Source organism: Podarcis erhardii, assembly GCF_964252035.2.
Source record: "Podarcis erhardii genome assembly, chromosome: 17".
Classification (NCBI taxonomy): domain Eukaryota; kingdom Metazoa; phylum Chordata; class Lepidosauria; order Squamata; family Lacertidae; genus Podarcis; species Podarcis erhardii.
The window spans coordinates 20472549-20489770 of NC_138515.1; the positions used below are offsets into that span (position 1 = coordinate 20472549).

The following is a 17222-nucleotide window of genomic DNA, read 5'->3' on the forward strand; positions in this document are numbered from 1 at the left end:
TGCTGTTTTTTGTGTTGAATATATGCTATATGGCAATTTATGGACCTAATAGGTATCTAAAACCATTTGCGCATGTTGCCATTAAACCAGTCCATGCAGAATGTAGGCACCCTATATATAGAAATGAGCAAACCAGTGATATTTTGGGGAGCAGGCTAGCAGGCAGGGCCCATTGCTTACATCATAGGAGTCTACACAACACAAAACACTGTTGCTGTATGTAGGTTTTATTTTATTTGCTTTTTATCTTATATTTTGGAAATGTACATCCAGGTGTTTTTTTTTTTTCCTTTAAAAATTTTGGGGCCCCCCAAGAGAGTGGGGACCTAAGCTGTAGCCTGTTTAGCTTATACATAAATCCGGCACTGGCACCATGCAGCCCAGCCCCCTCCTCCATATATTTCTGGCAAGTACAGAAATGAGGGACCGAGGTACGGATGAAGGCAGACAATGGCAAAGGAGGGTTAACTTGTAATACTCTGTAATTACCCACATTGTCCTGAAGAGACTTAGCATCACTCTCTTCATCACAATGGCATCCACCTGGCATTCATTGGAAAATCAGAAGAGGTGGGGGCTTAAGGCAGCAGCATGAGACCCGTAATCTTAGAGTTGTGGGTTCAAGCCCCACTTTGGGCAAAGGATTCCTGCATTGCAGGGGGGTGGACTAGATCAGTGTTCCCCAAACTCAAGTCTCTGTTTTTGGGATTACAGTTCCCATTATCCCTAAGTAGCAGGACCAGTGGTCAAGGATGATGGGAACTGTAGTCCAAAAATAGCTGGAGCCCCAAGATTGGGAAACACTGGAATAGCTTATCCTAGTGGTCCCTTCCAACTCTACAATTCTTTTGATTGTTCACTGGTAATGGCCCCTGCATACAAAATGGACTGCAGTGGTGTTGGCAATGTGCCTAGATTTAAATACAAGTTGCCTTTCCCTGTAGCACACATACCTATGCTTATTCCCACATTGCTTTTCTCAAAGCCAGGGGAAGGCAATATATTCTCTATGTACCCAAATTGGGGAGGAGAAGCTAAAACAAGCTGCAAGTCATCTGCTTTCGTGTCGGGATCAGTGGCAGACAAGTGGTTAATTGTAATGGCAGCCGAGGTGCCCTCTTCCACAACAAACATGGCACCTGCAAACAAATGATACAGTGATAAGTACTAGTCACAGGTAGGTAGCTGTGTAGGTCTGCTGTAGCCGAAACAAAATAAAAAAATCCTTCCAGTAGCACCTTAGAGACCAACTAAGTTTGTTATTGGTATGAGCTTTCATGTGCATGCACACTTCTTCAGTGATAAGCACTGCGTGACTTAAGGAGCTGGAATTGCAAAGCTAAAGAAATGTCTCAAATAGCTGGTGGTGTAAGCCATCGTTCATCTGCTTGATAGCAATGTTTTCCAGGCGTGCCATACCAATGACTCTTCATCCTCACCAATTGAACAAGGAGGGAGAAAGGGGGGGGGAACCACACTTGCAAAACAATTCTGCTGATAAGCTATTCAGTATGGTTTATGCAGTGCTCAAGATCGGTTGTTACCTCTGTTTGTCACAGCATTAATTGCCTGAGAGCTGTTATGAATTGCTCATAATGAACCATTTTTTCATGCATCAGTGCTTAATTTCCCTGCTGGGACAATCCTTCATTTCCAGAACATTGCTTAGGTGATAGACTGCAAATCACAAAGTTACTCATACATACCTCATTGAAAAGTAGTGGACATGCACACATTACTGGCAAAAGAGCTGCCTTTCGTATAATGCCACTCAGTTATAAAAAATAAACAACTATTGAAATTGTCACAGAGAATCGATGCAGTGTCTGGTCTAGGCATGTAGGATTCATTTAGGTTATGTGATTTTTTTTTCATGGAAATCCCTTACTTCAACATTTTTAAGCTAAGCATGCATGGAACAACCGTCTTAAACCGTCTTAAAAGAAAGACAGAGATGGAAAGAAGATTCTGTACCAACCAAGGAGGAGTGGCAGATTAAATTAATGGACTATGCTGAAATGGTAAAACTTACTGGAGCAATAAGAAACCAAGAAGAAAAAAAACTTTATTAAAGAATGGGGGAAATTTGTGGAATATTTGAAAAGTTATTGTATACATTTAAGTTCATTGGCAGGATTAATTTAAAACCAAGCAGTTAAAATTAATGTTAAAGGAAAAGTAGGGAATAATTAATAATTGGAATAATGAGGGAAATGCAGTGCAAAGAATTAAAAAATATAAGAAACCACAAAGTGGTGGGGTAAATATGTCTATTGGGGAAATATTGGATTTGTATGTTTGTAAAAAAGTTTAAAAAACTGAAAAACAATTTTTTAATATATAAAAAATCTTTATACAGTGGCTTGAAAACCTTAAGTGCTTTGTAAATAAATTAGCATAGACAGTTCAGCATTGTCCTCACATGTCCTGAATTATAATCTTAAATTCTCAACAAGCCAGCTGGGCATACAAAAAATAAATTAAAAAATGTCAAGATGTTTTACCAGTAACAATGGATGGTGGTTGGTTGTCTATAGGAAATATTGTGATGTTAATATCATATACTGGAAAAGATTTATGGAGCGGAACAGAAGGAAAAGGAGATTCGTCATAACAACACTCATTTGTTGGGCCAATTTCATCATCCGAGACAACAAAGGTAAGGATATCAAATAAAGGGGTCAAGCCAATCTCTCCACCTGGGGAAAACAAAGAAAGAAACAACAAGAGATAAAACAGGATATTTTTGCAATGCAAGAAACATTTGTTTAAAATGCCGAGGTGCAAAATATTTTCAGCAATAGTCATGAAGAAGAAACGAGAAGAATGGGAGGCATTTCTAAAATTACTCAATTATGGTAGCTTATTCCTTCCAACAGGGATGTGGGTGGCGCTGTGGGTTAAACCACAGAGCCTAGGACTTGCTGATCAGAAGGCCGGCGGTTCGAATCCCTGCGACGGGGTGAGCTCCCGTTGCTCTGTCCCTGCTCCTGCCAACCTAGCAGTTCAAAAGCATGTCAAAGTGCAAGTAGATAAATAGGTACCGCTCTGGCGGGAAGGTAAACGGCATTTCTGTGCGCTGCTCTGGTTCACCAGAAGCAGCTTAGTCATGCTGGCCACATTACCTGGAAGCTGTACGCCAGCTCCCTCGGCCAATAAAACAAGATGAGCGCCGCAACCCCAGAGTCATCCACGACTGGACCTAATGTCAGGGGTCCCTTTACCTTTACCTATTCCTTCCAACAATGATGGCTAAACTGTGGTGCTCCAGATTTTGTTGGACTTCAGCTCCCATCCACCATGATCAACACAGCCAATGGTCAGGAAGATGGAAGTTGTAGACCAGAAACAACTGGAAAGCCACAGGTTACCCATCCTTGTCTTGTAAGGAACAATAACAAAGACATCCACATGGTTGCATAGACATCTTTTCTGTATCATACAAATAATATAAAAAGACTACCCCCAGGAAAAAATGTTAACCTAATGATCTAGAAATCAATACATATGTCTATCACTTAAGAGATAAGCCATATATGTAGGAATTATTAATGTTATTCATATTTCTGTATTTTCCCCAATAACCATTTTGGAAACAATTGACAAGGATTATGAAGTCCCATTGCTTAAAATTGGTATGTTCCAATCTCTTTTGCAGAAATGAACGAAACTGATAAGTGCTTCCAGTTGGCTTGGCTATGGCCAGTATGTTTTTATTTCCAAGATATGAACCAAAAGATTTTAATTTCCAAGGAACATCCATTATTATTCAATAAGGGTTGGATCCAGAGATCAACATGAAGAAGTGGGCAGGTGGAAGCTGATTTCTCTCTCTCCCTGCAAACTGCCCCCAGTAGCTCCCTGAAAAGTCTCTGCAAAATTAAAGGTAAAGGTAAAGGTAAAGGTACCCCTGCCCGTACGGGTCAGTCTTGCCAGACTCTAGGGTTGTGTGCTCATCTCACTCTATAGGCCGGGAGCCAGCGCTGTCCGCAGACACTTCCCGGTCACGTGGCCAGTGTGACAAGCTGCATCTGGCGAGCCAGCACAGCACACGGAACGCCGTTTACCTTCCCGCTGGTAAGCGGTCCCTATTTATCTACTTACACCCGGGGGTGCTTTTGAACTGCTAGGTTGGCAGGCGCTGGGACCGAACGACAGGAGCACACTCCGCCGTGGGGATTTGAACCTCCGACCATGCGATCGGCAAGTCCTAGGCGCTGAGGTTTTACCCACAGCGCCACCCGCGTTCTCTGCAAAATTACATACCATAATAACAAACAAAAACAATACACCCCCACACAATGGAGTTCCCTTTATCCCCAAGATAGGGTTGCAACCACTTACAGTGGTGCCCCGCAAGACGAATGCCTCGCAAGACGAAAAACTCGCTAGATGAAAGAGTTTTCCGTCTTTTGAGGTGCTTCACAAGACGAATTTCCCTATGGGCTTGCTTCGCAAGACGAAACGTCTTGCGAGTTCTTACGAGTTTTTTCCCTCCCCCCCTTTTTCTAAGCCGCTAAGCCGCTAATAGCTGCTAAGCCGCTAAACCGCTAATAGCGCTTGTCAGAGCTGCCTCTAGGTCCCAGCTCACAGAGGACCAACGCTAGCCAGTAATGACGTATAAAAGTCTTTATTGAAGATTAGTTTCCATTTCCAAACCGCAGCGTGCAACTCTACGTCTTAGAAGCTAGACCGGCGAAGCTCCATCTGAGTCTCCGCCTCCTAGACACCAGTTTAAGACTCTAGCTTTACTCCACCTCTTCCGTTGTTCTTTCCTCCTCTGGGTCCTTCTGCCCCCTGGGGTTTCCTCCTTTCTGGACTCTTCTGACGCTGACCCCCCTGAGTCTTGCCCCTCCTTCCGGCGGGCTTTAGGACCTGGCTCCCTATCCGGGCTGCCTGCTGTGCTGCTCGCCTGTACCTTTGAACTTGGCGCGCGCGCCCAGCCGGTAACTTTCCTCTTGACCGTTTCCCCGCTCTCCGATGGAGGTGTGGTCAATCCTGACTCATCTCCTCTCGCTGGTGGTGAGAACACTGGTCCCGATGCCTGGGACTCCTCCTCCCCACTGCGCTCTGGTGGGGAAGCTGGTCCTGATTTCCAAGTGCTGCTCTGGGAGTCCCCGCTGGCCCCTTCCTTCTGGGGTTTCCCCCTTGGCACCCCCCTTGCCCTGGCCATCGGCGCTCCCTTCTGTGAATCTTCCGATTCGCTGGAGAGGCTCATGGAATCCCTCGGACCACTTTCATCTCCTGTGCTTCCCTCGGATTCCTCCCCCTCGCTCTCCATTTCCTCCCTCTCCTGTGCCTCTGCTCCTGAGCCCCTGACAGCGCTAATCCACTAAGCCGCTAATAGCCATGCTTCGCAAGACGAAAAAACCGCAAGACGAAGAGACTCGCGGAACGGATTAATTTCGTCTTGCGAGGCACCACTGTATAATGGAATTTCATGTAACAGGAATAAAGACTTGGCCTGGATAGATAAAGGTTGCAATACGTCCAGAATTTTCCGGATAGAGCCAGTATTCGGCCCTCATAAACAGCGTATGGGTGGAAATTGGTAAAAAAATGTCTGGGAAAATCTGGACGTTTGGCAGCCCATGTCGGAAGTATAGATTTGGGCGAATTTCATTTAAAAACAGCTCAAAAACTTTTTTTTTTTTGAGATTTTGCAAAGAAAGCTCAACTATGTTGGCCAAACTTTTTGAAATACGGCAACCCTATGATATATGATCAGAGCATTGCTCACACTGACTTGTATGTTCGTATTCCACTGCTCCAGAAACAACATCTACTTGTGGAAAGCGATCCACCACTATCCCATCTTTCTTCACAACTCCATATTTAGGGTTTCGAGCGAGCATGAACATAAGCTGCATGTCTTCACTGTCTTCATCAGTAGCATAAAGGTTCTCCGAGGTGATGGCCACTGCCTGACCCTCTGGGCATTCGATGGAGGGAATGAGGTCAGCATTCATGACAGGAGGTTCATCATTTACTGGATTCACCTGGAAAAAATATGCTTGAGAGCAAAACTGTGCTGGCCATTCATTTCTGTGTGTAAGCATGGTTGCAAAGACAGGAACCTATGACAGGATAAAGGGAATGTTTTATTTACAGCAAAGAGTAAATGCTGGTAGATTTGGGTTCAGTTAAACAGAACACCAGCTACTGATGCTGCTGTTGAAAATAGGGATGTTCTATTCCATTATTATTATTATTATTATTATTATTATTATTATTATTATTATCGCTTAGCCCATCTGGCTGAGTTTCTCCAGCCACTCTGAGCGGCTCACAACACATATAAATACATTGTAAAAAGTCAAACATTAAAAACTTTCCAATACTAAGGAATAGAAATTTGGAAGAAAAGGACAGATTAACAAAAAGCAGGTAAAGAAAACATTACAGTTATAGGCAACTGTTGTGCCTACAAATTGTGAAAACCCATGTATTCGCTATCCTAAGGCAGATCTTTGCATTTCATGGTAGGAAATTTGTCACTGTTTCTAAATATAGGTGTCACATCTCCACATGTGCAAACATGAAAGGCAGCACTGACATAATATATTACGAAAAGAAAAGCAGCTTTGGAATGACAGATATTGAACAGTGGGGGAAGGAGATGTTTAAACTTTTCCCAGCCCATATATTAATTCAAAATCCCACCTCCTAACCAAAGGGTTAAAATTGGTTTATATGCATTATGGGGAGTGGGGAGAGAGAGAGAGAAAAAGAATTCTGGAAAGTACAATTTTGAGCAAGGAAATGGTGGGCCAGGAAAGGGTTAAGCACTCCCCTTCTGCTACTTGTCTTGAAAATGAATCACTTCCCAAGCTTATTTTTTATGGCATCCATATTCCATTGCATGCATTTGGATAAAGGTAAAGGGACCCCTGACCATTAGGTCCAGTCGTGACCGACTCTGGGGTTGCGGCACTCATCTCGCTTTACTGGCCGAGGGAGCCGGCATACAGCTTCCGGGTCATGTGGCCAGCATGACTAAGCCGCTTCTGGTGAACCAGAGCAGTGCACGGAAACACTGTTTACCTTCCCACCTATTGACCTACTTGCACTTTTGATGTGCTTTTTAACTGCTAGGTTGGCAGGAGGAGGGACCAAGCAACGGGGGGTCACCCCATCGTGGGGATTCAAACTGCCGACCTTCTGATCGGCAAGTCCTAGGCTCTCTGGTTTAACCCACAGTGCCACCTGTGTCCCATGCGTTTGGATCTAACCCCATAAATGTACACTTTAAAAAAATATAAATTTTGATGCAGCTATTAAAAAAACGATGCAGATTTTTTGTTGTTGTTTTTGCTGTGTAATGCAGAGAAGAACATATCTTTCAGAATATCTGAATTTCTTGCTAAGGCTCTACAGATCCATGCTACATTTTAAAGGAGGTATGGGAAATGATGTATCCTTTAAAGGTTAAGGACTATATATGCAGATCACTACTATTATTATATTATTATTATTTCTTATGTGTATATTGGCTGTTTGCTAAAACGCAATAAACTGATTGACTGACTTGATGCAGCACCTATTTGTCTCACTGAGCGTCCAGAACTGTAGAAACATAACCCTCTGCAAACACCCCTAGTGTACTGATATCTTCCTAATTTTTAAAATAATGGGCTTTATACAACTCCACATAAACCTACTGAAATGGATGGACCCAGTGCTTTTTTTCTAGAAAAATAGGTGCCGGTATTCACCATGAAGTTGTTACAGTAAGTGTACATTTTTAAAATTAAATAAATAAAAGAAGTGCTGGTACTACATACCCTTCAGTTACCCCCCCCCCAAAAAAAAACAAACAAACAAAAAACAACAACAACAATGGACCAAATGGAGATAAGTTAATCACATCCATTCACCTCCATGTGGCTACTCAGAGTATGAGCAACATTGACTAAAACATCCCAATGTATCCAACCTGATTTTTGACTTTTAATAAACTAGGGAGTTTTAGCAAACTATGCTAGGGCCAAATATATACAAAACACAGCACAGTGTTTATTTGCAAGTGGTTTCAAGTCCTTTAAGGATGAAACATTCATACATAAAAATAAAGCATCTCTCTTTTGCTGATGCATTGCATTTTTCAGGATTTAATTCTGAGTGGATTCATCCCTGACAGTACAGGAAAAACTGAAAGGTGCAGGTATCTCTTACAATAATACCCATCAAACACGTATAACATAAGCCTCAAAAGTGCAGAAGAATCCCTATCTCGTCCAAGACCTCCCAGTTTCTAAAATAACCACAAAGCCCCCTGAAGATTGTCATCTTCCAGAGAACGAATATTCTGACGAGTATCACACTGACCTGAACTTGCAGAATGAACTCAAAGGAATTGATACCATCTGTAGCTGCAAGCAGGATATGGTCCAGCAGAACCTCAGAACCGTCGTGAAGGTACCTGCAGGGATAAAACTCTGAACTCATTTCAAATGTTTGCATTGTTACCACTGCTGCCATCAGCACCACACACCTACTACAATGTGCAATATATAAGAATTCACAGTCCTTGCCAAGAGATCTAACAATCTTAGTAGTTAAACTACTAACAATGTTAGTATTTAAAAATAGAGGTGAAAGGCAAAGAAAGGGGATGGGGCATCAAAACTTAGGAAGGAACATAGGAAAATGCCTTATACTGAGGCAGAACATTGGTTCACCTAGTTCAGCACGGTTTACATTGAGTGGCAGCAGTTCTTCAGGGTTTCGGACACCCCTAGTCCCAGCTGGAGAAGTCAAAGATGGAACCTGAGACCTTCTGCATGCAAACCACTGAACTATGGCCTCCCTCGAGTTCAGGTGGACTTCCAAGCACCTGAAGCCACTGCCTGTAGGAAAAGCTGGGATCCAAGCAGTTGTTCTGTCTGCCAACCCTTGCCAGCCCAGAATGAAAGGCAAGCTTGCCTTTCGCCCAGTTGCGTGTCGAGGCCCCCAAGCCACCCCCCAATAACTCACACATCACACATCAATTTTGGTTTGGGTTTTTGGCACGATTTGGGCCACAACTTTATTTAAATACATCCAAGTGACTGGTTGCTTAGGCATATCTGTCCTTGCCCAGGGGACAGAACTGACTTCTGGATTCCAGCGAAAGCCAGTGCGGGAAACAAATTTTGGGGAGAAAATGAAGCTTGGCCTCAGTCCCTCACTTCTCACCCTCATGCTCCTGGTGGCTTGCACGGCCCAAGTCCGATGCCAGGAACAAGGACAAAAAGAATGGCAAGCCCCTGGATTCCTTTAACGGAATTCCCTTTCCGCACCACCATTGGAGGGGTAGGCACTTACCCCTCCACCAACCAATTTGAACCAATGCCTAACCGCCAACCTCACAAGTTGTGATGATTTGCTACGCAGTAGGCAAAACCAAATGGCACCAGCCTATCAGCCAAATGGACAAATTCCTACCAGGCCCCTGCCTCAAAGCAGACGACCCCATGACAGGCATAGCAAGGTCAAGCAAACAACCCCCCCCCCCAATACAGGGAGGGTGGGTGGGTGATCCGGTGCAAGCAGCCAAGAGAACGCTCAAAGTTGGGCGACCAGTATCTAAAACCTCTGACCCCTCCTTCAAAATTGGCAACAAGCAGTTCTCCCCAGTGACCTGATTAATCAATTCACTGCCTGGGTCCCTCCACAAATCCGCCCAGCAACAATGGGGTGGCTTGTATCCCCCACTGCAACACGCGCTCTCTGCTAGGGAGAACACGTTTTGCCAAAAAACATTGCTGCTCCTTTCGGCAAGGAGTCTTTTGATTCGCAATAAAACCTAGTGCCGATTGACTGGAATAGATGGGATTGGCATTTGTATGCTTGAGAATCCAATTTCTTACTATATCGTTCTGCAAAATAAATTAGGGTATTTATTTATTTATTTCAATTTCTATGCCGCTTTATATTTTTAATAAAAATCTCAAAGCGGTGCACAGCATATTAAATCAATATATGAATAAAACAATAGCCGGGTGATGTGCCTCCAGCCTCATGAGGAGCCTCTTCAGTAGGGCTGGTGAGTCTGGCCAGGTGGAAAGGGCCTTGTGGGGAGTGGCCTTCACACTCACAGCTGGGTGATGTATTTATTTGCATATTTATAACCTGCCCTTTCATTTTTTAAAAAAATAAAAAAATAAAAATCAAGGCAATATGCAACATATAAAAATAAAATCAGTAAAAAGCATCCACAAAACCATAAATAATATTCTTTCCAGTACTCTCTTCAGGGTATCAGACAGGGGCCTTTCCCTGTCATACCTGAAGAAGCCAGAGGTTGAAGTTATAGTCCTCCTTTCTCTTCCTCCTTCACTGGAGTAGTTAGTAGTGGTACTGATACCACCACAGGGATTAATGTAATGCTACATTGGGCATGCTTCACTTACTTACTTACAAGGCTTACTTACTGCCCGTTGTGTAACAACAGCAGCAACTATAAAGCTTCCCTCCCTCATTAAATTAGGTGGCTGAAAAAAGAATCCAGGAATGGGTATGAAATAATTTTTGAGTTTGGTTTTGGTACTGCTCACAGATTTAACAGCTGAGCATTCTCAGAGAATGTCACCCCACTAAGCCAGTATTTTTTGCGAGTGGTGGCACTTAGGTTTGTAATAATGAAGTACAGTGGTACCTCGGGTTACAGACGCTTCAGGTTACAGGCACTTCAGGTTACAGAATCTGCTAACCCAAAAATAGTACCTCAGGTTAAGAATTTTGCTTCAGCATGAGAACAGAAATCGCGCAGTGGTGGTGCGGCGACAGTGGGAAGCCCCATTAGCTAAAGTGGTACCTCAGGTTAAGAACAGTTTCAGGTTAAGAACGGACCTCCAGAACGAATTAAGTTCTTAACCAGAGGTACCACTGTACTTCTTCATGCAGCACATCAGCTAAACTCACTCTTATCGGAGGCAGTGATGCCCACCAACTTGGATCACTTTGAAAAAAGGATTAGGCATATTCATGAATGAAGAGGCTACTGGCCACAAGGTCCGAGTTCCACTTGCACTGTCAGAAGCAGCATGCTTCTGAACATCAGTTGCTGAGAATAAGTTGTTGGGCAAGATCTTTTTATGTAAACAAAACAAAACAAAATAGGTTCCACAAGCCTGAAGCCTGCCCTCTCCTGCTTTTCAGTGGAGCGGAAAAGGCCCTGTCTCAAAAAACAAACACAAACAAGCATATCAGAGATGATGTACTGTACTAGCCTTCACTGGCATTCTAGCTTTGTATCTGCAGGGAAGTGTGTGTGTGTGTGTGTGTGTGTGTGTGTGAGAGAGAGAGAGAGAGAGAGAGAGAGAGAGAGAGAGAGAGAGAGATTCCCACCTTTGATCCTCAATCTACAGGTGAATTGCTGGAGTACATCAAAACATACATCACAGTCATTTGTTTCTGCTGTCAGTACTGTTTTGATTTAGGGCTGAATTAGCAGAATCTGGATCAAGAACAGAGCAGGCATATATATATTCAGCGCCTTCTAACCTGACTTTGGACAGGTGCAGGTCTTCACAGGTGAGCCAGTCCCCCTGATTCATAGGAATCCCAGCCAGCTCAACAGCTCCGTGAAGAGGTGGCCTTAGCAGATAGATGCGGATGTTCTCCTGTTTGGTGTCCACATCTGAAATCAAAAGGTGGCCCTCTGTAATGGTACATGACCCCCCTTCTTCTACTTTCAAGTTGTTTGTGAACACCTGAAGAGAAGCAAAGAGAGAAAAGTTCCAGTGTTCCTCTCAGAAGATGTTTTTGTTGATCCTTTTACCTTGAGGAAATCTTTTTTTACCACATCATTTTGCACAGCTGAAAAAAGGGGAGATGATCTACCTACAGTATTTGCAGGACCGCCACAGTGCAAGCTTTATACAATTGTAATTAAGTCGGGAATACAATTTTAGAAAAAGAAAGAAACTAGGGTAACCAACGACACACACAAACACACATATATTGGTTGCGCTTTGTGAAATTTGCCCCTGTTTGGCTACATTTAAAGTTAGTGAGATTTCATAAAATTAAAGAAATAGTATACAGTAGTATGATGAAATTGTGAGCAGAATTTGAGCTATGAGCAACAGAAGATGATTTGAGAGATAGAAGATCAGGTGTGGCAGAAGGAGAGAAACAATGACTCCATGGAAAAAGAGGTGGGAAGTTGGAAAAATAAGAGAAAAGACAAAATTGTGTTTTGACTGCATATGTTAAAAATGTTGAAACAATAAAATATTTTTTTTTTAAAAAAAGAGGGATTAAGCACTCCCATTACAGCCCACCAGTTTTTCCATGCAAATGATACAATCTGCCCTGTATTCACATTAATGAAAAGCCACAAGCTTGGGAAACACATGTTTGTCCAAATAATGTGTGGTTTCTATTCTGAGACAGTAGGATGGAAAGCAAAACTTATCCTTCTTAAATGTGTTTAGGGAAGACATGATCTAATGCTAAAAATATTACACTTTGATTTCATCATTCAAGAGCTGAAACAACAAAAAGGAAAAAAATTCACAAGCCCAAACAACAGCTTCTTCTTTTTTAGGTAAGTTCAACCCTGAACAATGTCGAATCTCTAATTTTTTCTTGTTCCTGTTAGCATTACAGTCATACCTCTGGAGCTTGGTTGTCTACTGGGACAATGGTAATGTTAAAACAGATCCCCTGCAAAGTGTTGCCATGTCGATTGCCGACTGAAAATGTGAACTGGATATACTGAGGATCAGGGCCGATATCTTGCAACGGTGGCATGTAAGCAACTTTCATGTGGTTTACGGCATGCTAGGAGCAAAAAAACCCAAACAAAATGTAAGGGATATGTTCACCCCCCAATTCCCATATCTAAACTTGCATTACTATCCACGGCATGGTATACCTTGTATTCAATACAGTAGGGGTAGGGAACCTATGACTTCCATCAGCCCTAGCCACTTGGCCAAAGGATGATGGGAACTGTAGTTTAACAACATCTACAGGGCCACAGTGTGCTACTCCTGGTAAACATAAAGGATATCGTAATAAACTCCACTGGTTTTCGAATCATCATATACCTGCGGGTATATGGTGGTACAGTGGTACCTCGGGTTACATATGCTTCAGGTTACAGACTCCGCTAACCCAGAAATAATGCTTCAGGTTAAGAACTTTGCTTCAGGTTGAGAACAGAAATTGTGCTCCAGCAGCGCAGCGGCAGCAGGAGGCCCCATTAGCTAAAGCAGTGCTTCAGGTTAAGAACAGTTTCAGGTTAAGTACGGACCTCCAGAACGAATTAAGTATTTAACCCGAGGTACCACTGTATACAAATTTAATAAATAATAAAAATAATAATTACAGTAAGATCCCATATACAGACGTACCTTGGAAGTCAAACAGAATCCAAAACACCAGAAGACCAAACTGCGGCTTCTGATTGGCTATAGGAAGCTCCTGCAGTCAATCGGAAGCTGCAGATGTTCAGGTTCCAAAAGAACGTTCGTAAACTGGAACAATTACTTCTGGGTTTGTGGCGTTTGGGAGCTAAAACGTCCAGGTTCCAGGGCATTCGACAACCAAGGTACGACTGTATGAAGTGAGGCTACTGGGTGACAGGTTTTAACCTTGATAACTAACCTGTGTGAATGATATCAGTGACGGAGTAGCAGGATCCTTAATCAGTTTAGGAATGCTGTCAACCACAAACAATTTTCCAGCATCCATGTGGCTGCACAGAAAGGTATTGTCATAATAGAGAACACATATGCAGAATCATATAACATTTTAAATAGCCAAAAAGATACAAATGTACATCCCAAAACTACCGTAATTTCTCTCACCAGAAATAGTCACCATCTCCCCATTAGGGTTATATATTTTTTACTCCGCCCCAACCCCCCCCCCCAATTATTTCCTGTATCATAAAGGGATGGACTTTTGCTTAGAAACACTGAAAAGGGGACTAATTCTTCTCAGTTGTGAAAAGGTCACCGTGAAATGCAAAGTTGGAATCATTGTATTACTACTCATAAATATTAGCACTTAAAAAACCCACAAAAGACTTTATGGAACTCTTTTGAACTTTTACAGCTGTCTGGAACTTCCTAAAACTGTTTTGAACTTTCTAGAAGAAGAATCCAAATATTGGTCTATATAGAAAGCTTTGTGGGCAAACAACTAAACTTAACTTTTAATACAGTGGTGCCTCGCAAGACGAAATTAATTCATTCCGCAAGTTTTTTCGTCTTGCGAGTTTTTCGTCTTGCGAAGCACGGTTTCCCATAGGAATGCATTGAAAATCAATCAACGTGTTCCTATGGAAACCGCCTTCAGACCAGGTCCGGGGACAGTCTGTCCCCCGACCTCTTCTGAAGAATGGGGGGGGGGCGAGGGCTTTTCTTCCCGCCCCCAGCATTTTAAAAAACCCCGGGACAGCAAAGGACTTCTCCGCTGTCCCAGGGTTTTTTAAAATGCTGGCGGGCGGCAGCGCCGCCCGCCAGCATTTTAAGATCGCCCCGGACAGCGGCCTTGTCCGCTGTCCCGGGGCGATTTTAAAGCCCCCGGGAAGGCAGGCGGGGGGGAGCAAAGACTTTCGCCCCCCACCGGCCTTCGGAAGAGGTCCAGGACCTCTTCTGAAGGCCGGTGGGGGGCGAAAGTCTTTGCTTCCCCCGCCTGCCTTCAAAAGCCGTCCAGGATAGCAGGAAGCGCTTCACTGCTATCCCGGACCGCTTTTAAAATGCTGGCGGTGGGGAGCAAAGCCTTTCGGCCCCCGCCGGCCTTCCTGGACCTCTTCTGAAGGCTGGAGGGGGGGGGGAAGGCTTTGCTCCCCACCGCCAGCATTTAAAAGAGGTCCCCGGAGATTTCCCTATGGGCTTTCTTCTTGCGAAGCAAGCCCATAGGGAAATTCGTCTTGCGAAGCGCCTCGAAAAACGGAAAACCCTTTCGTCTTGCGGGTTTTCCATCTTGCGAGGCATTCGTCTTGCGGGGCACCACTGTATTTGTTTCAGTGGCAATATACAATGTCACACAAGAACCTTGGTTTATTCTAAGCAATAAGAAGTGATCCACAATGTTTGAAACACTGTACAAGCATTAGAAAATTTGCAAGCTCTATTTCCCCTGTATTATAATACATACTATGCATGTCACATAATACATTACAGAGTTTCATATATAAAAAATTGATTTATTGATTTCGGGGTGACCTTTTTTCAAAAGATTTGGAAATGGCACCACGTGGACAATGCAGAAGAATGGGCTTTGGTCAGACTACTTTGAAAACATTCTTAACTCCCCTGTCCGAGGAACGCAAATACAAATGCTAATTACTAATCAGAGTTTTGCTAGGTCATCACCAGCTCTGCCATGCAACATTTTGAAAATGCACCCTTTTCTTATGAGAAGTAACCATTCACACAAGCCTTACTGATGTACAGAAGAGAAGAATGGGGGAGAAGTTATAGTATAGATGATCTCCCTTTCCTGCGCTTCTCTGTCGATATAACTGAGATGTTTCTTTGTTAGATGGGCGATCTCAGTTTCCTTGACAGTTAGATGGCGGGTCGTTCCTGAAATTTCTTTCGGAAGTTGATCATCTGAAGGAATTATGTGCACTCTGACTTCCTAGTGTTAGGATTTAGAAAACCATTATATAGTGGTGGTGGTCAGGACACCCAGGTTATTGGAAATATTGCAGCAAAAAGGCCATGGTGTTTAGACAGTGTTAGACAATAAGCATCTAGCATCTGCTGGAAGAAATGACAAGACTGGAAAAGATACTAAAATATTCCTCAAGTGTCCTGTGATTCGATAGATTTCTGTTAAAGTCACTATTTGAAAACTTTACAATGTATTTTTTCATGAGATCTTAAGCTTGGGTTCTAGAACTGCCCATTACTGTTGTTTTTAAAGATGTGTACATACAAGTTCAATTTGTTGAAACCCAGACAGACAGAACAGACAGACAGATATTACAAATAAATCCCAGCATTTTCTGTTATCCGGATTGTGTCTAATTATTCACCATATTAAGGCAGCTTCAGATTTTCTGTTTGCCTGCTATACAATCCCTTCTCTGAACATTGATTCATAGCCTTGAAATTTGTGAAGCACTTTAGTAATATAATGGGGTGAATCCTTCCGGTTTAAGGAAAAGTCGACTATCACACTTTACAGTACACTCCTATGTATGTTTATTTGGGAGTAAATTCCACAGTGAGCATGTTTAGGAGTGCAGTCCATGATCATAGATATATTTTATTGATTTGTTTCATTTGCAAAAACAAAGAAACTATGCTGCCAACATTAAGTGAAAAGCATAAAAAATCAACAATAAAATGACATTCATAAAGCACAGGTGTCATTGTGTTCTCCCTCGTGACCTTGCAATATATCCCCCAATGACATACCTGAGTTTCTGAAAGATTGGGAGGATCATTACAGTCACACAAAACGAATTCAATGGAATCTTCAAATATTTCTCCTCCTAAGTGATGGTAATAAATGATCCCATTGAACAGATCTTTCTGAAGAAATTTAGTGACAGGATAACCTGGTGAATCACAGAAGAAAATATATTTTAGACCTAAAAGAATTAGGGCCTTGCATTTAATGCCATAATGGTGCTCCTATGAAGGCTTTGTGGTTTTTCTAAAATAAAAAACCCAAGTATTTTACTGATACCTCCACTATGGAGGAGAATATGACCCTTTATAATAAAAAAGTGGTCAAACACTCTGCCACAGGCGTCAGTTATTTTCCATGTAGCATGTCTGGCATTACCTTCTCCCTTAAAGCTGCCAGGGATCTTTGGACCATGAAAATATCCTTGGCTGCCCAAGTCCTTTTTAATGAAAAGCAAATAAAAGAAATTTCTCCTGAGAAATAAACGTTTATGAGGAAATGTTTTACCAACCAAACTCAAAGCAACTCAGTAGCAGTCTATCAACTTTCTTGGGCATGACCGAGGTGTACACTTTGGTTTTCTTCATTGGTTGGGATTATTAGACAAAGGACTATAGCGTCTAGCTTGCCTGGATGCAAGATAGAGGGGATTTGTGAGAAACTAGCCTATTGTAAAAAGGTAACAGTTACATTTGCTGCACTGTCTCCCACTGGCATGAATGCTGCCCACAATGGAATGAGTATCTTAAGCTTGAAAAGGCTCTCAACCCCTTGACTCAGGGCTGTCTTTAGCATATGCGCCATTGGAATACAAAGATCTGCCCAGCGTCTCCAAAATAACTTTTATTGAACTTTTA

At 42.7% G+C, this 17222-nt stretch overlaps 1 protein-coding gene across 1 annotated transcript in view; it reads right to left on the reverse strand.

Annotated features, from left to right (window-relative positions):
* FREM1 (FRAS1 related extracellular matrix 1) overlaps nt 1-17222 on the reverse strand; it is a gene marked incomplete at its 5' end in the record, with an annotated part of 74442 nt that overhangs the window by 39722 nt on the left and 17498 nt on the right. Inside the window, 9 exons of the mRNA XM_081845743.1 lie at nt 954-1139; nt 2505-2699; nt 5747-5999; nt 8329-8422; nt 11488-11696; nt 12604-12771; nt 13600-13690; nt 15389-15585; nt 16371-16513. Of these exons, the coding sequence (XP_081701869.1) occupies nt 954-1139; nt 2505-2699; nt 5747-5999; nt 8329-8422; nt 11488-11696; nt 12604-12771; nt 13600-13690; nt 15389-15585; nt 16371-16513 (1536 nt within the window). The remainder of the gene's footprint in view (nt 1-953; nt 1140-2504; nt 2700-5746; nt 6000-8328; nt 8423-11487; nt 11697-12603; nt 12772-13599; nt 13691-15388; nt 15586-16370; nt 16514-17222) is intronic.